At 35.3% G+C, this 20,230-nt stretch overlaps 1 protein-coding gene across 1 annotated transcript; it reads right to left on the reverse strand.

Annotated features, from left to right (window-relative positions):
* Positions 1-13,280: 13,280 nt before the first annotated feature.
* bambia (BMP and activin membrane-bound inhibitor (Xenopus laevis) homolog a) lies at positions 13,281-18,726 on the reverse strand. The gene is made up of 3 exons (XM_063003692.1): positions 18,340-18,726; positions 14,944-15,225; positions 13,281-14,288 (listed from the first exon to the last, which is right to left on the reverse strand). Exons 1-3 carry the CDS (start codon positions 18,413-18,415, stop codon positions 13,864-13,866), a joined length of 783 nt encoding a protein of 260 aa, XP_062859762.1. The 5' UTR covers positions 18,416-18,726; the 3' UTR covers positions 13,281-13,863.
* Positions 18,727-20,230: the final 1,504 nt, after the last annotated feature.

The raw sequence follows: 20,230 nt of genomic DNA on the forward strand, positions 1-20,230 counted from the left end.
CAGTACAGACAAAAATGTGCAATAAATACATTGTTTCAATTTCAATGTGTACTTATAATGTAAATTAACACAGCCTCTTGAACATACATTAAAAAAAATATTAGATTAAATTTTTCTTTTCTTTTTAATAAAGGATTCGATTCTAGTCTTTGTTTTGTCTGTGTGCACACTTTCATTTTTCTATTAGTAAAGAGTTTGAGTATTGTTTAAGCTGTAACTTTAAAGATTTTGCTTTTAGTAACAGAGGTAATTGACAGTTAGTCAAAAGTTTGCATAAGGATGAATCTTGAAACTTTGTACATCATTATACACTGATTTAGTGTGAGGCCATTTTTATTTAATCTGACCACAAAACCTTTCACCTAATGGCTTTTTAGTGTCACATGATCAAACATCAAGTTTTAACGTGTCAGTTTTAGAGTGTTTTTTTTATGGCAGCTAATAGTAACCATGGCAATGTATCGCTTGCTTGACTATGGATTTTAACCTCTGTTTCTCTGCAAGGTTTCTACTTGATGGCAGACTAGTTTTTGGTGTTTACTGTAGAACAGTGTTCAGACGAATGCCCTCAGATTAGTGAGTTTCTTCCTAACCTTGGCTAAAAGATCACTACACAAACAATATACAATTGTACATAAATACAATATTGGGTTCTAAAGTTGCTTAGACAGATCATTCCAGTGGGTGCAGACAAATTAGCTCTATTTATATGGACAAAGAAATTGGGCAGAGGTGTTTTAATTTGTCAAACATCCCTAGCTTGCCATGTCATACATGTCACAAGTATATGTAAACCTTTAAATGTAAATCTAACTGAACATGCAAAATGCTCCAATAGGATTTCAATATTTATACACACTACTTTTCACATTACAAAATACACTAATTATTTAGGCAGAATTGTTTCTCTAAAACTATTAATTTATTAATTAGGCATTCACCTTGGTAAATTAAAGAAACCAAATCATTGGTAACCAATAGTAACCACGATGCAATGAAAGTAGCAGATTTATAACTGATATTTATTAATTTCTACACATCAGTATAAAATAAAAGTAATGCATAAATATTTTTCACTAAATGTGCTTAAGTTTTTATCTTTAAAAGCTTTAAAATCATTAAGAGCTTTTAGATCAGTTAAAAACAGTTACAAAATTTAAAATCTATATTCCTCCTGACAAAGAATAAATAACCTTCATTTTAGTAGGTATTTTCTGCCGGGTTAATTCAGCAGGTCCCCTTCCAATGGATTACTTTATAGAAAATTGTGCAAATTAAGAAAAATTAAGCTAAATTAAAGTTTATGAATGCTTATTAATTGAATATGTATAATATGGTGCCATATTCATATATTTGACCATGTTGTTCCAACACCTTACTACACCTTTTACTATTTCCTTATCTCTCTATAAAAAGACAACCATCACAAATTGACCAGAATAATCAGGTCTCAAACAATGTACGTACATCTGTTTTTATATGTAAAAAGTTAAACAAATAAAATAGAAATGAATGAGAGTAAGTAGGCATGAAGGTGATGCTTTGTACAAGTCAGCTAACACAGACTTCTCTCTTTCTAATGCAGTAATCCAGGGGCTCTGAACTCAATACAAACACATTATACTGCAGCAAGAAGCCTGGGGCTACGGCTGCCAAACGGGTGTGTGTCACCATTTAAAAAGAAGAGAAGGGAAAGAAAAGAAAAAAAAGATAAGAGGTTTCCAAGGCCAGGAGCCAAATCTGCTTCAGTGAAAACCAGTATTAGTCTCAATCACGCAACCCTTATATAGGTAACTCCCGCCCTCCACCTTCACGTTTTTTTCCCCCAACTTCTCTACATTCATTAAAGAAATTCGACTTTGTTGTAAAGATTTGAGACAGAAAAATGTGACAGCAATCATAACTACATAATACTTATGACCTGTATTTGACTTACATGGGTCCCAAAACCCATGTAATGCTATCATATACTAATTCCACACGTCTGTATTTCTGTCAGGCTGTAGTTCTGCCCTGTGCCAAATGTTTTTGGGTGATGCCAGAACCCTGACTGAAATAGCAGCTTAAAAATAAAAACAACTTCTAGGCAAATAACTTACTGATTCACCCACAGTTGTTTAAATTATATCAGTAAAATGAAGTGAAGACTGATGAATTAAGTCTGTGATTGACTATGCTGATTCATTTCTGCACCAAAGGCTAATATCTAATTCCTTACTCTAAACTGGGGATACACAGCTATTTGCAGCCAATGGTACACTGAGGTGCAGCGCAGATTATGCTGAAAGCCTATTTACTTCTGAAAGCCAGAAGACAGGCATTTGTTCTCTGTTCAGGCCTATTGAAACCCAGCTGTTAAAAAGCACAACCTCTGCTCTAAATGAAAGCACCAAAATCAAAGTAATTCATAAACCTAGATTCAGAACTAAGGCAAATACAGAGGTGGTCCATTCTATTTAGCTCTATATTAACATGACAGCTTGAAAAATCAACTGCAGCTATTGAATGCTTAGTTATTTTATGGTATTTTCATAAACAAGCAAATGGAAGTTGATTTTTAATTGTGTGGTCAAGTTACCAGAGATACTATGTGTTTTATTGAACAAGATGCAATATAGATCTTCATGGGAAAAGCCAATTGTATGGAACAGTTACTCATTCATTTCTAGAATTATCACAAAACTATTTGGCATACGAACTGGAAGAGACAATTTTGCAAGAGTCACATGTTGGTCATTTTAAAGTAAAATATGCAGCATGTGGCAAAAGGGCATCTCCATAGAAATGCATTGTTTGGTCCCAATGTTATATACTGTATAATATTACCATGTATATACAGTATATACAGTTTATATACAATGCTTGGTACATGAGCATAATCAGACTGTTTTGGTTGCAGATTTCTGCATTTCTTTCTATTACTTATTCCACACATGTATTTATTTTTAAGCCCTTATTTAATTTATATCAGTACAATTGAGTGGACACTGATGTATTGAGTCTGTGACTGACTATAGCGATTCATTTTTGCACCAAAGGCCAATATCTAATTCTTGACTAAACTGGGGGCTCACAACTATTTGCAGCCTATTATACTTTACACTGAGGTGCAGCCCACACTACGCTAAAAGCCTAATTTATTTCCTTGTGCAAGCCGCAAGACTGGCATTTGTCCACCGTTTAAGCCTGTTGAAACCCAGCTGTTAAAAAGCACAACCTCGGCTCTAAACGAAAGCACCAAAATCAAAGTAATTCATAAACCTAGCTTTAGAATTAAGGCAAATGCAAAGGTGGTCCATTCTATTTAGCCCTACATTAACATGAGAGCTTAAACATCAACTGCAGCTATTCAATGCTTAGCAAATGGGTTGAGTTTTCATTGCATGGTCAACAGAGGTACTACTTGTTTTATTGACCTGGATGTATTATAGACCGTCATGGGAAAAGCCAATTGTATGGAACAGTTACTCATTAGTTTCTAAAATTAACCCTTTGGCATAACAGCTGGAAGAAAGACAGATTTTGAATCAAAATAGCATTTTCAATGAGTGATGTCACATGGTCATTTTGAACTAAAATATGCAGTATGTGGGAAAAGGGCATCTCCATACCACACAGTAAAGTTTAATAGTCCAAAATTTATTTTTAATTAACAAGCTTCAGAATCTTCTGCTTACAATCATACTATTGCAAATGTAAATGTCTTATTTACTTTTTATGAGGCTTAAGTTATATTGCATAGTATATTTTAATATTTTTAATTCAAAACAATAATAGTTTTACTTGTCAGTGCCCAGAGCCTATTCCAGATACACTAAAGGTACTATAGTAATACAGTACAGCTAGACACAATCCATTTCATCCAGTGCAGGATCTCACACTCACAGCTAGGAACAATGTACATTATCACCTAAAAGGATATTTACGTGATTACTCAAAACCCATATGGAGGTGGGAAAAAAATACCAAACTCCACACTGATTATTAACCAGAGCAATATTAACAGGAGCTGTAAAGCACTGTAAACTGCTTTCCAACTCTGCTGCCGAATATCCAACACTTTTCATGTAAAACATGTGTAGATCGCACTTGTTTTACTATTCAGTAATACTTATTTAGGTAGGACACAGTTTTAACCTAAAGTGCAAATACCATCTTATATATGCATTATTACCACTAATTTACTCCATAGTTCACAACAGCAACCAGTGAGACATTTTGGCTCCCTTTAACCCTTGTATCTGCACATCTGTACACACTCCAACAGATCAGTCACACTTAATCACAAGTGTCAAAAGCTGCTGGTCAGGCCTGGCCTTGTTTGGTGGGTTAGATAAACCCAATTCCATTAAAGCAGCAGAACAGAGTGAGTTTTAGCAACTAGGGGTCAGTGACTAAAGCCTTGTACTTAAAAGCCAACATTGTTCTGCCATCTTTGGATAAGTTCTCCAGGGAAGGATCATGCTGTCAACTTACATGGAGGGGCCTTTTAAGTGCTCACAACCACACCGAGTCTACAGTTCACAGGGTCTCTCTTCAGTCAAGTACCTTAAAGAAAAAGAACCGCTACGAAGTTGAACTAATGCACCTAAAACCACATGCTAGTATACTAACTAGTCAAGTCCAGTCAAGTCAACTAGTAAGTTAACTTTCCACTTGGTTGAGCTTATACTTCTGGCTGACCTTATAAGGGAAGTCCTTTTTTCCACCCCAAAAACCTTAACTGCTCAGATGCTCAACGTAAACAAAATATCACTTTAAAGAGGATGACATTCAGGGTTAAAGTACTATAACCAGACTCAAACATTCCCAGTATTATTGCTGCCCTGCTAGAACAGATTTATATCTAAACCTTAACATGACTTGAGCCTAAATGTTTGGAGAGGGGACCATCATGAGGACATGGTTCCGGGTGATGTTTTGATGTCTTCAAAGAACTTTTTTCTGCTCGTCTCTTCCACTCAGCCAAATATTTACATATTCAGGCCATTAAATGGACACTTGTCAGAAGGTCTTTACTTGAGTCTCCTAGACAAGTTCCTTAAACACATTACTATGGGCATTACATGTAAATAACTGCTGTAGAGTGATGGATTGTGTTTGTTTGTTGGAAGTAGCTGGGTTTATTTCATTAGCAAAACCAATAAATAATCCACAAGGGCAGGAAAACACTTTGTTAAGATTTGCTGAAATTATAGTGGAAAGGCCATCTTTACTTTGGTCATCTTTAAATGTTTTTTATTTAAACAATGCATTAAGACAAGCAAGAAAATCAGATCACAAGATGTGTCCTGTGTAGAGGATAAGTTTATTCTCTGGTTGTTGAAAAAAAACAGTTTAAACAATTTATTAAATATTGAAAAGCAGTTTGTAACTACCCATCACTGCCCACAGTTTCAAGCAAATCTAGTGATGCTGCCACACAGCTTCAGGTTCTAGTGTATCTGAGTTCTATCATGTATTCCAGAATGTATATAAAGAAGCTTTTCTATGTTTTGCTTTATGACCACATGAATTCACTCTGGGCATACCTATTTTAACATTCATCCTCATGGATTTCCACTAAAGATGTTTGTTTTATAAGCCCATGTTGTAATTTATGATATTCATGGCAAGACTGTTATATGCTAGTTTTATTGTCTTGTATTAGATAGATAGATACTTTATTAATCCGAAGAAATTAAGGCCTCAGTAGCAAGTTACATAAATCAAAATTTAAAAGTAATAGTACTCACTACAGAGATTCACATTATACAAACAGGTATCTGTATAATAACACCACCACTCAGACAACACACTACAACAACAGGACTTGAGGGTCCATATGGAGGTGTTATTTCGGTTACATCGTAAGGCTGGTATAGATTGTAAGTAACAGCTGTAAAATATAAATTATAAAGTAAATTAGACCTACAGTGCAAATATAAATTATATATACAGTATATGGTTTCAGTCTTAAGGAAATTTATATATACTTTAAAAGGGTATTTCCACTAAAGAATAGGTTAAAAGTGTTTTGTGCCTTAGATTGGTGTTCTGTTCAGGGTGTTTTTATGACATGCAAAAGAAGTTAGAAATGAAAAGAATAAAAAAAAAATAAAAAAAGGAAAAAAAACTACTCAAAGTGGAAAACAAACAAGAAAGACTGGAGAGCAGAGACGTTAGGGAGACAGCCTCAATAAAACTAGATTGCTGAATAAAAAAGTGGGCAGTTTGAAGTCACATCAAAACAAATTGAGCTTTTGTAGGAGGCTCAGCCGGTGCCTCCGTTAAATTTACATGTCAATACCAGCAGCTTGGTGGGTCAGTGGCATGCTAAATGAGCAATGCAAATAGTACACACTGGTCTTTACAAACCCCATCTGAGGCCAGCTCTCCACAGAACAGCTAGAGACTCACTGATGGCACGACTGCACCCAATTACACTATGTACTAGTTAATAAAGCTTTGTGAGATCAGCACATAAAATCAAAGTTTGTCTTTTTATAATGCCACGTTGTCATATTTATGATATTCAAAGTAGGAATCAGTGTTTTATGCTAGTTTTATTGGTCTTGTATTATAAATGTTTTCAGACTTATATTAAGGAAATTACTGATTATTTCTGTATTATAGTGTGAAAGTTTCTTTTAATGCATTTGGCATGTGTAGTCTCTGTTTTTCACTGTTGTACTTTGGGCATTCAACCAGGATGTGTTTTATGGTGACTGGTAAGTCATAAAACCGAGGTAATTTCCAGTTTGTCGTTATAGCATTATTAGGAAGACAAACCAGTGGCGGCTGCTGGTCTTTCAAAGAGGGGAAGCTCATTGTCGGCTTATATCATAAAATTTGTCAATGTATTTATATATAAATGTATAAATTCTCCCCTTTGTTAGTTTTCAAGAAAATGGCATGAAATGGGCTGCAGTTTGTCTTCCGACTTCACTCGCAAAATCCGCAATGGTACTGAAGCTCCCAGCAACAGCTGTCAATAAAAACAGGATTCAGCCTTTTGACTGATCCTCCAATCATCTTGCAGAAGCTCAGTGTCCAAACATATACTTAACTTTGTGACTGGTGGAAACCAACTTCATCATTTTACATGTCTTAATACAATGATTTTAGTAGCAGTCAATCTGTAAAATTAATATGAAATGATATTTGAATCCCACAGTAAGATCCTACAGTTTATCACTTTTAGTGAGATAATAGAAACAGCGTTTCACTTTTAATGTATGACAATATTTATCTACAATTTCCATTAACAATAAAAGGAAATCAAAGACCCAAGGTACAGATATGATCTGGACAAAAAATATTGGGACCCCCCTTTTACTTTTTTGAATTGTGTTTCAAATACAGCAGTTGCCAACAAGTGTAATCAATTATATAAAAGAAAATTATATGCTTCCAACTTTGCAACAGTTTATGGAAGGCCCTTTTCTGTTACAACATTACTGTACCTCTGGGCACAAAGCAAGATCTTTAAAGAAAAAAAAGCTTGGTGGCTGCTTTCTAAACTCAGCTTAGTCAGGACAATCAGGGCATTAGCTTGTCTAAACTTTCAGACTTTTTGTTATCATTAGGTGAGCGCCTAATAGTCCTGAGGAAGGCTATCCTTACTAATGCAAGCAGCTGTTAAGTAGACAGCTTACTAATGGCATCTTGCAGCGTTCCCAACTTAAAACAAGGGGAACTAAGCAGGGGGGAACCCACTCAGAGCAACCAATCACTAGCCAAGCACTTAAAACTAGGGTGCAGAGATTAGGTCTAACCCTAAATTTAAATATCCCGTCAGGACAGACAAATCTATTTTAGTCTAGATAAGGCTTAATCTAGGTCTGGATTAGGCCAGAAGACAGTCTAATAGGGTAAGTGAAGGTAAAGCAGATGCAGACGGACTAATCCAACCACAGATGTAGTATCAACATATACTTATTTTATCCACAATATCCTCAATATACATCACTCCATAATGCTCCATAATGTCTTGTAAAATCATCCCACACAGTCATGTAAAGTCACATTACATTTAATTGTCACTAATAATAAACACTTTTTGCAAGGGAAATAAGTGACTAGATAAAACACTAAGGCTCAGATATTCAGCAGTCGACAGAAGGAAAACCTTCTCTGAGCAAACCTTAAATATATGGCATGGCGATAGAACTGCGCTTTTCTAATTAGTTTGAGATCGAAGTATTCTGTCTCCACGCCATATATTAAGGTTTGCTCAGCTGTACGAACAGCCAGGAATCACACATGCAGTTCCAAAGCTATTCACAGATACTTGGATCAAAGTAAAACAACTTAAAAAGCTAAACTTTCAAGCCCAGCTTTGCCAACAATAATTCAATAATTCTGTTCCCAACCAAATAATTCATTATTATCTTGAAATACAAAGGTCACATGAAAAATAACATGAATACAAGGTAGTCTGTTATGTTATTTCATTTAAAAGGAGCAAAGATTTTGGTTAAGGGTGGGGCTCTCAGGAAGATGTTCATAACCTGACTAGCAAGTATGTAGGGCTCAGATGTACACTTTTTTAAATCCAAAAATACTATAATCTCACTTGTTTTGTAAAATTGCACATAAAATGTAAATATGGAGACAAAATATTAAACTAAATGTAATTTATCAATCACATAACACAATCATGGGAATGTTCTCTGTAGTACTTTAATGTTTGTTCAGTAGATATGTGCAGTTGCCAAGGCCTATCAGAATCATATGCTATAACATATCATAATACAATTTAATTTATACTAACCTAAAATTATATGTATAGTGGAATTACTCATGAGGAAATGGTTAATTTTATTTTGTCTAATTAAATTAGCAAACGACCAATTTGAAAACACTTTTGCACCAAACAGGAAGTCTGGAAGCACTGATCCTAATTGTAAAGACAGGAAATTGACTCTACCACTTAGGAACCATCAACGGGAGATTTATTGGGTGGGGGTTAACACAAATTATGTTTTTCAGTACCTCTATTTTTATAAAATCATAAAAATAACTTTCTTAATCAGTGGGTTTTAATGAAGGACTAACTACATTTAAGCACTGTTGTAGGTAAATATATTGTAGGTAAAGGATAGTATGTAAACAACTTACTAAAACAGTTCATAAGAATGTGAATTAAGACAGTTGTAAGTTAATAAATCCACTGTTTACGTTTGTATTTCATAAGGATGCATGATTACAATTAACATAAGAGATGTGTTGTGATTTATTGACAAATAGCATGGTTTTGCCCACAACATTAATAAAATTCAACATTTGCATGTACACAGAGCTTTATGCACTGTTAATCTGTACAGCAGACCTAGGGTTATCAAGCTAAGTTATGTTTTCCAGTACCTCCATTGTCATCAAATGTACATCAAGATTTATCTTATTGTACTGATGGCTAACATAAGCTTTGTCCAAAATCATACTAAATCATACTAAAAATTATTTACTATTGCCTAATTAGCAATACAGTAGATAACAGCAGTTTTGCAAATCCTTTACAAAACTAAAGTACATTCTGTTGTATATTATATTTAATGTTTGTTGCATGTATTTGGTTATGATGCAAGCAGGACTATTTGCAGTATATCATGTGCTTCACTAGGCCAAGATACTGTGGACAATCTCATGTGTCTTAGCTGCTATACTACATGTTAAACATGTAGTATGCACCACTAGTTTGAATTAAAATACAGGACACATGGATGTAGTACTTGTTACACTAAATCAACACACTACATGGTTTGTAGCGTATGAGAAAGTACAATAATTTAAACAGTGAGAAAAGAAAAAATTACAAAAAGAAATGCACATATAATAAAAGTGCATGGGAAGCTGCTTGGACAATTAAGCCATGTCTCTTTTATTGCTTTAATGTTAATAGTTTGTTACCCAATATAGTAAGTTTCTGCCTGTTTAAGAACTGATATCTGATATGTCTCTCTCAAGTATATTGTTGGGGTTTAAACACATTTGTGTTTTTTGAATGTGTTACATTTAGAAGCTGTATCTGCTGTTCCCTGTTAGTCATGGCCTACTAGCATCAAAATCACATCCTATAAATTAAATTACAAAATTCAGTTTATATAAGCTAAAATGATCATTTGTGTTTGAATGAAAACTGGTAGAATACAATCTGAAAAAACATATTTTTCTTAGGACATCAAATAAACATGGGTGAGTGGATGGTATCATTGGATGGATGGATGCATTATAGACACATGCATGTAATACTTAGTACACTAAATGATTAACACTACACTGTTTGTAGTGGAGAAGTAGAATTTAGAAAGTAAGAAATTTAAAAAAAATAAATAAATAAAATAAAATGTGCATATAATAAGTGTATGGGAAGTTACTTGAACAATTAACATTTATGCCATGTACTTTTTTGTAATTTTTTATAATGAATTTCTAGTGAGTATATTCTAGTGAGTTATTCTTTAAAAGCATAATAGTTCTTTTGTGTTTTTAACCAATATAGTAAGTTTCTGCCTGTTTAAGCACTGATTTCACCAACATTCTTACTAATAATATTTTTATATTATTAATATTGTTGATATTGTTGCGGTTTAAACAGGTTTGTGGTTTGGAACACATTATATTCAGAGGTTGTATCTGCTGTTCCCTGTTAGTCATGGCCTACTAACATCAAAATCACATCCTATACCATCTAATTACACAATTCAGTTTGTATAATCTAAAATGTATATACAGTAGAATTATGAAGAAGAAAATTGTGTAAACTTTAATTAAACAAAAAATTGTTTAATTGAAGAAGTGAACAACCAACCTGAGAGCACTGTTGAACCAATCAGCCAAACAGGAAGTGTGGAGGCACTGCTCCTATTTCTAATGACAGGAAGTGGACTGTACCACTTGTGCAGCATTAGTAGGGGGTTAATTAAGGGGGGTGCTATTTAGGTGTTCATGGTAACAAATATAATCCCTTTGTACTATTGTACAAAATCTTACTAATCAATACTTATTTTTCTTTTGTATAGTTGATTTCATTAATAATTGTACATTTATTAAGCTGAGGGCATGGTTATTTGAAGAACACCTTGTGCCACATTCTACTTCTTTTTTTTTATTTATTTATTAGGATTTTAACATGTTTTACACACTTTGGTTACATTCATGACAGGGCAGGTAGTTACTCATTATACAAGAGTCATCAGTTTAAGTCTTCATTGTCAAACACAGTCATGGACAATTTTGTGTCTCCATTTCACCTCACTTGCATCTTTTGACTGTGGGAGGAAACCGGAGCTTGGGGAGAACATGCAAACACCACACAGGTGGGACTAGTTCTTTTTATAAGTATATATTCACAGTTATTAGTTTGGCATGATTTGTGTTTGAATGAAAATGATTGAAGACAAAATACATTCTGAGAAAATATATTTTGTTTAAGACATATTCATTTGGTATATTTATCAAATATGAACTGTATGACTTGTATGAATAAATGAATGGTATCTTTGGAAGGATGGATGGATGGATGATATCATTGGATGGATGGGTGGATGGATGAATGGATAATATCATTGGATGGGTGGATGGATGGATGGTATCATTGAATGGATGGATGGATGGATGGATGGATGGATGGATGGATGGATGGATGAAAGATTGATGGAAGGAAGGAAGTTAAGACAGGAAAAAGGAAATATTTTTTTCTTGGCAGAAATAATTTATAAGGCAATGCACAATCACACACACACACACACACACACACACACACACATTAAGGCCATTTTTAGTGCCTAGCCCACCTACTGGCATGTTTATGCCAAACTCCCTTAAGACAGTCAAAGGAGTTTACAGGACCCGTGGCAATACTCCTCTCTTACACTCAGCTATCAGTCATCATTTGATCTTTTATTTTTTTAACTATTCTGCCTTAGCTCTTTGCTCTCTGTAGCAAATAAATTCACTAGTGAAATGAGAGCTGTAGGTCAGACTGAGAGCTGCCGTTTGTTCCTCAGTGTGTATGTTAGTACAGTTACTGACATAACACTATATTGACTTACTCTGAAAATGGCAACGTTCTGGAAGCAGTTTCATAGTGAGATGAAATCTCCGGGCTAAATGAATACAGGGGTGTTAGTGTGCTTACTTAGGGCAGGTTGAGGGCTCAAAGCTCACAGCTTCTTGGCATTCCCTCACACATTATATAAATACTCACTCCAGCTCCAACATTAATCCCTAGAGCACAAGCTTCAGAGAGCCAGGCACATGTAATGTGTCCCCTCTGGAGGGGCAAAAGAATGACGCAGTCCAGTGGAAGCACTGGTTTTTAACAAGGCCTCTGTGTTAAAACTTCCTAACGTCTGCAACTACTGAACTTCAGAGCGCACAAGTTTGCCGCCATGTACACACACACAGCATAAAAGACATGTTAACACGAAAGGTTGATCACAGTATATTTAAATCAAATAAATTACTTGTTTCAATTTTTCTTCCAACAACTTAGGGAAGGTCCTTTCCTGCTCCAGCATGATTGTGCCCCTGTGCCAAAAGCAATGTTTGTAAAGAGACATGCTTTGATGAGTTTGGTCCAGTGGAACTCAAAGTGCCCTGCATAAAGCCATACCCTATTAAAGACCTTTGGGATGAACTGGAATATTGACCGTGAACCAGTTCTTCTCCTCCAGCATTGGTACCTAGATTTACAATTGCTCTTTTAATAAAATGGGTGAAAATCTGTTATAGAGGCTGTTATAAACAAAGTGTGAAGGCCAACTCCATAAAGGCATTGGAACAAGATGACCAACAAGCTTAGGGACGGTTGTCTACATTATGGGTTTTTTTCGGAGCATTTAGTGTAACACTTTATATGTGATCCTTTTGTCTATACAAAAGGAGGTTGATTTTAATAAGTACTTCTACCTGCCGGCATAAGCTAGCCAGACTCCTTAGTGTAAGCCTTTTAGTGCAGGACCCTCACAATGCAGATTTTAGTGTACTATAGTCCAATGTCTATTCATGTGTTGTCCTTAAGCATAGAACTATCTAGCTCTAAGTCATAATAGTATTTCACATAAACCATGGCCTTTTTTTACAGATACCAGACTTTCTATCCTTTAATCTACAAGCTTTTACTTAATAATTCTAAAATAGCCATTTTTCTTTAAAATTGTTATTTATTTATTTTATTTATTTATTTAGCAACTAAGAGCAGTAAATGTGCTAGTTTGTTTCATATGTTAAAACGTAGGATGCAAAAATCTGCAATGGAATAATCAAAAAAGGAAAATCAGTCTGTGCACCTTTAATATTGTAGCATTTATTCCTAAAAACACACAGAAACAATCCTGCTTATGTGTAATTAAAAACAAGTGTATTCCTGAACCCTAGTTATCACACACTCTAATAAATAAAATAAAAATGATAGCCAGACATTTTTAAATGTTTAGTCAACACAGAATCCTTTATTTATGGAACATGACTGAAATTGAAAAAGGCCATATTCATACCCTGGTGTCAGTAAAACCTTTCTAAGTCAAACTTATTTGAAATGCAACAAAAATTATTTTCATCTCATCATTTATACAAATGTGCAAATAAGACGAATCCTTCAGTCTTCAGTGTCAGTCCAGGATCCACAGGACAAAGCCTGATTAGGTGGGGTATAGTTCACAAACACCACCCTCTCAAGCTTTAATTCAAGTAAAGTGCTCCATCAAGGCAACCAAAAATACAAACAAGGCAAACATTGCTGTCCTTGTCATTTCTTTCTCTATTTACAAGTAGGAAATAATAAAATTACAAATAATATTAATAGTACAGCAAAAAAAAGCAGTTCAAGCATCCTCGCACTCTGAGACCAGTCCCAGAGCAAGTTCAGTTGAAGAGTAGTCATACAAACTCCAGTTTACCGTGTCCTGTGTACATGCCCCAGTGCACAAGTGAGAGGAGCCGATCGCCCCCTCGGCCACTCAGTTCAGCCTGTCGCAGCTTATCACAGCCTGCGCAGCAGTTCTCATGGCCTGTTACAGGCACCATACACTCCAGGTCCAGTTTTGCTACATGGCCCTTCTTGGCATGGTGGTGTCCATGGAAGCTGTAGTGCAGACGCGAGAGCATCTGCTGTCTTTGTGCTCGTAGTCGCTTGTTCTCGCTGCGTAGCATACGGAGGGCCAGCATGATGAGCAGCACCAGGATCAGGCCTCCGGCAATGGGTACGGCAATGACGGCCGCCCGGAACCACACCTCCTTTGCCGAGGCCAACTCCTGAACCCGTGTGATCAGGTTCTGGTTAGAGATGTCTGTCTGATAACGATCTAAATGAGCAAAGAGAAGAAAAAATTATATTAGACATTGAATTCATTAGACATTGTGTTCATATTATTTGCACAATGAGATTAGAACACGATGGGTCCTAATGGGGATGACATTTTACCCCTTAGACATAACTAATCCTTTCTGGGTAAACACCAAACCAAGCGATAGCACAGCTGTGTGCAAGCGTATGTAACTGCTGCGCCACCTGTGTGCCATATATATATACACCCATACATTCACATGTCAGTTGATGTCACAATCAACAGAATTAGACAAACATTTGTCTGACCGACTTAAATTGTTTTAAAATTCACCGCAATCATTTCTTTGATGTTTGTTTAATGTGCCTGCAGCAAGACCGATTGGTTACTATGACAATGTTTGTATCAGATTAGTACTAATTATAACAATTATTCTAATCTAAATAATCATTTTGGATTAAGACATCCCTGTCTTCTGACATGCAGTGTAGTACAAATCTACAATACCTGGTGTTTTACTTACCGGCCAAAACAAAAAAAAAATTTTATTAAAGTGTACAATGTTACACAAAACATGTATACTAAATAAATATCTAATAAGACATATAATAAAAACCACTAACAAAATACATTAGAGTTCGGCTTTTAATAATAGTGTGTTTTTGATTCATACCTGTTGAGTCACTTCGAGTGTGCACAATATCATGTAGACCCCGATAGTTACACATGTCTTCGTAACAACATTCAACTGGAGACTGACCCCCGTTTGTAACGTCCATATTCTTGCCATTGCACACATCCACTGAGTTTAACACCGGGTCCAGACACCCATGTGTTAGTGGGGAGTTTGTGTTAAATGGATCCAAAGACTTGGTAAAACAGGCATTAAGTTCTGACTTGCACATGTATCCGGTGGCTACACAGTGTGGTGCATCACAGTAGCATCTGATTTCGCCTGTAATACAAAAATGAAATAAAAATTAAATATTGTTTTAATAAGAAATACTGGCTTGCATTGCGTAGTTACACTAATGAAACATGCAATACATTTAGTTGTACATTTGTATTGGACTTCAGTTTGTTGCTTCTTCACTTCTTTACTATAGTTATTAGCATCATTCAAGACATACAAATCTACAGAGTGGGCTTCTAGAACACAAATGAGTTAATAATTCATTTCAGAGACTGCTGTCTGGACTACTAGGGCTTGTCTCTTAGTTTAACAAGCATAAAATCTTAAGTTTTCCAGCCAGGCAACTAATTTAAACCCAAATCGAAATAGAAAAGTACCTTTCCAGGACTTTGGACTTTATACATGATACATACCTAGAACACACAGTTTTATGACCAGACTTGGCCTTCTACAGATCTACTAATTTAGTATACATGCTTGCACAGTATATACATACAGCAGTAGTGCACTAAAGTCACATTTCTTCATGTAGACACTAATTGTGTATGTACATAGAACCAGACACCAAAGCAAACACAGCAAGACACAAACACAAATAAACACAGGCTTTGCCTGGGTAAACCGGCTTCGGACATGCAGGACTCCGGTTACTGGTCATCACTCTTATTAGCAAGAACAACTGACAACACAGCACAAACACTGCCCGCCAAGGAACAGATAGAGATATATAGCCTGTGTGTACACCGTCAACTTTCGGCCATTTGTGACCTGTAACATATGATGGTGTGGTCTGTTCTATCAGTTCTTATTTCTTTATGTTGTTGTATATAACTTTTATATTTTAAAGCACTTTTATATTGTAGGCTGCTTAGCGCAAGTGCATAAACAACATGTCTTTAACAGCCATCGTTCTAAGCCAATATTTGTTGCTAATTGTACAGTGGCTATCAAATGTCTACACACCCTGTTACAATCCCAGGTTTCTGTGATGTAAAAAAAAAAATCAGACCAAGATAAATCATTTCCACCTTTAATGTGACCTATAATCTGCACAATGTGACTGAAAAACAAACTAAAATCTTTAAGTGGGAAAATAAAAACAAAAAAACATTTAGCACAATCTTTGCTTATTCTTCACTGCAAAAGAACTTCAAATATGTCAGATTGTGAGGGCATCTCCTCTGCACAGCGCTTATCTGGTCACCCCACAAATCTCTGGTCAGATTCAGGTCTAGGCTCTAACTGGGCCATTCCAAAACTTTTATCTTCTGATAAAACCATTCCTTTGTAAGGTGAAGGAATGCTTTGGGTTGTTGTCATTGAAATACCTCTTGCAGTGTTATTTTGCACCAAAAATACCCTGTGGAACAATGGCCAAAAAAGTTCAACCTTGGTCTTATCAGACCATAGCACGTTTTCCGACATGCTTTTGGCAGACTCGATGGAGGTTTGTCGGCTTGAATGTTTTTCCTGCCACCCTACAGCAGACATATGAACTATATGGGAGATTGTTGTCACATGTAGTACACAACTACTACTGCAACTCCTATGATGTTTCTGTAGGCCTCTCGTCAGCCTCCCAGACCATTTTTTTCTCGTGTTTTTGTCGATTTTGAAGGGACGTACAGTTCTTGGTTGTTTTACTGTTGTGTTCCATGGTAATTTTTGTACCCTTATCCTGACTGATAGCTTTTAAAAATGATATCCCTTTGATACTTCTTAAGCTTTTTGCTGTAAGATGCAAAAAAGATGCAAAATGCCATTGACTAGTGTTTATAGTTTAAATGTGATTTGCAAATCACAAATACCCAATTAGATGAGGGTGTGCACACTTAATGCAACCACATTATTTATTTTTGAAAATAAAACAATTTCAGTTTGTTTTTCAATTGCATTGCACACATTATAGTTTAAATTAAAGGTGAAAAAAGTGGACTGATTTTCTTTTACATTTTAAACCTGACATTTTAACAGGGGTGTGTAGACTTTTTATTATATGTATGTGTCATATTTATAATAAGATTAAAAACTAGGATCCACCAATCTACCCTGTTCTCCTGTCCTCCACTTTTTACTTATATGTAAAATGAAACATGTATTGAATAAATGTTGAATGGTTGTAGCTCTATTATAAACAAATAAAGTTAAACTTAATAAAACAAAATGAAGCAAAGTTGAGATATACAGCAGCTCCTTATTGTCAGTATGCAATGTTTGTGTTCATTTAGCTGCTCCATTGCTCAAATACAATGTCAAGTATGGTGTAAAAGTGTTAGACTTGTTTAAAATTATTAAAATAAAGACAATTGAAAATGTTAAATTGGCCCCTGTGGTACATGTAATGTCTTTTTTCTCATTCAGTGTTGAGAAAAAAAGCTGTACTGTATTTCATTAGCTGTACTGCTATTTTAAAGTGTTTAAATTTCAAGAAAACAAGTAGCTTGGAAATATATAAACGGTAAACCATAATACCTGAGATGTACTACAGTATTACCTTTAGTCTTACTAAAAAGGGTAAATATAAAGCACTTAAAACCTAAATTAGAATGTAATTCAAATATATAGGCCCTAGGTAAAATACTGGAGCTTTTCCCACAAGCTATTTGGGCCCTCAACCAAAATAGCAATCAGGACTAAATTTACACTAAATGTATATATAAATATATACATGAGTGTATACATAGGTATATATGTATGTGTATATGCGTGTATACAGTTTATATATGTTAGGTATATTATGTTAAGTTATTGACAACTTTTCTTGTCACTTTGCACACTTGGTTCATTTTAAATAGCTTCTACTTTTTAAATTTTTTAAAGTTTCTTTTTTTTTCATTTCAATTTAAAATTTTCTATTTGTTTTCTAATTTTTTAAATAACACTTTTTACATTTTAAACATTTCTATTTTTAGTATAAATATATATTTTGTCTATTTTGTAATGCTGTCACAGAAGCATTTCACTGCCAGTTGTACTGTGTATGACTCTGTATGTGACAAATAAACCTTGATTTGACTTGATTTGATTTTTGATTTAGACAGTGTTATAGCAGCGCATTATATGTGGTCATATGGGGCTTACAGACGTTCTGTAAATGTATTTATTTGCATTTGCGAACTTTTAATGATTAAGTAAACCAGCATCAGTGTAACGTACCTTTAACGAGAAGAACAGCCATGGCACAGAGTTCCAGCTGCAGCCAAAGTGAAACAAAACTGGAAAGGCGATCCATTTACAACCACTGTTCACAGCAGCTAGATCCTCCACTGTCTGTAGTAAAGACTTTCTGACTGTAGTTAATCACAGATCTGACTTAAATAAGTGCATCCCCAAACATCCTGGATTTACATCATGATTAAAACCAGCCGGAGTTTCAAAATCACTTCATTCCATGCACAGCACAGAAAATCGCGTCGTAAAGTCCGGAGAAAATCTGCAGTGAAAAACAGTGCAAAACAGTCCCGTGCGTATATCACACTGTCAGTAAGCGCAAAAAAAAAAATCTTGCTTTATTGTTTTTAATGAAAGTAAAAATCGAGATGTAATCCAACAGAAGTAAACCTGACTCCTCTCTCACGAGCACACGGCTGACTGACTGCACTGTCACACGCACATTATCAGCACAGGGTTATGGAGAGCTACTAAGCCACACCCCCGAACACATTCATTGGCTGTGCTCATTTATATATTTGCATATGCAATAGAGGATTGGCGTTTGTATTATTTCACACGACGGTCATATAGAAGTCCCGCCTCCCACAGGACGCAATTAATAAAAAATAAATAATAAAATAAATGTCTAGTTTATCTTTTATATCTATCTGTTTGTCTATCTATCGTTCTATCTATCTTGGTTTTCTTTTATATTAATTCATTATTTTTTAGTGGCCGCTGCATTCTGATCAGGGTCGTGGTGGGACTGGAGGTGAGAATACACCCTAGACAGGCTTTGTTTTGGCTTTTAGGATGAAACCCACCTAGATACCAAGGAATATGACAAACTTTTTCAATCACATTAGTGTTGACACAGTAAATTAACACCAGATAAATATGATTTTTATAATATTTCATACACGTGGACAAGTTTTAAACTTTAGATTTCGGGCTGTTATAATGACAGAATGTATAAACAAATGCAATCCATTAAGCCCTGTAATAGGCGACTTGTTTAGTGTGTTTCATGTCTTTCGCCCAATGAATCAGACCCATCGCGACCCTGACCGGGATAAAGCAGTAGTAAAACAGACAACGAATGAATTAATTAATGAATTCCGTGTATTGAAATTATTTAAATGGTGATTGGTTGAACATCATCGTCATGTTAACTTTTATAAAATCATGTCAGGCTGTTGTATCTATATATTTGGTCTGGCGGTCACAGTATTTGCTATTAGAATCCTAAAAAGCAAAAATGCCAAATAAATAATATATTTACTAAATAAAATGTGTTCCAGTGAGGTCTTGTAATCCAGTTAAATAAATGTCGGTATTTTATGGTTCTTCCAGGAATCATTTATTGTCACTAACATGGTGTGTTACAATATTAAAATAATATCTTACGGTGTGATATTAAAGAAACACAAAAGCAGCTAAACCTTTAAATGAAGTTGTGCACTATCAGCACGACTGATAAAACTGTGAGTGTTTGAAGTAAGAAGTAGCATGTTTCTCATGTTCCTCACACTAAAGGCTCGGAAGGTCGCCTATAGAGAGGAGCGAGAGTCCGGCTAAACGGTTAGATAAATTAGCAATCCAAAGAGGCCCATGGCGCCAGAGAGCCGACACAGACAGACAGTGACACTCAATTAAAGCCCAGCCGATCCCAATATACACACACACACACACACACACACACACTGATCGATATCGCAACAGCCGCCAGTCAGTTTATGTTTATCATTAAAAGAAGACACTGTTTGCAAGCTAAGCAAATATCTAAGTGAACCCGGAGATAACTCACTAATACCAACGACATGTTTGTACACACACTAACAAGCATTCACTGTCTTTCATAATTATTTATCTAATAAGTGCTATTTTTAACCTA

This window comes from Trichomycterus rosablanca, chromosome 10 (genome assembly GCF_030014385.1).
Source record: "Trichomycterus rosablanca isolate fTriRos1 chromosome 10, fTriRos1.hap1, whole genome shotgun sequence".
NCBI lineage: Eukaryota > Metazoa > Chordata > Actinopteri > Siluriformes > Trichomycteridae > Trichomycterus > Trichomycterus rosablanca.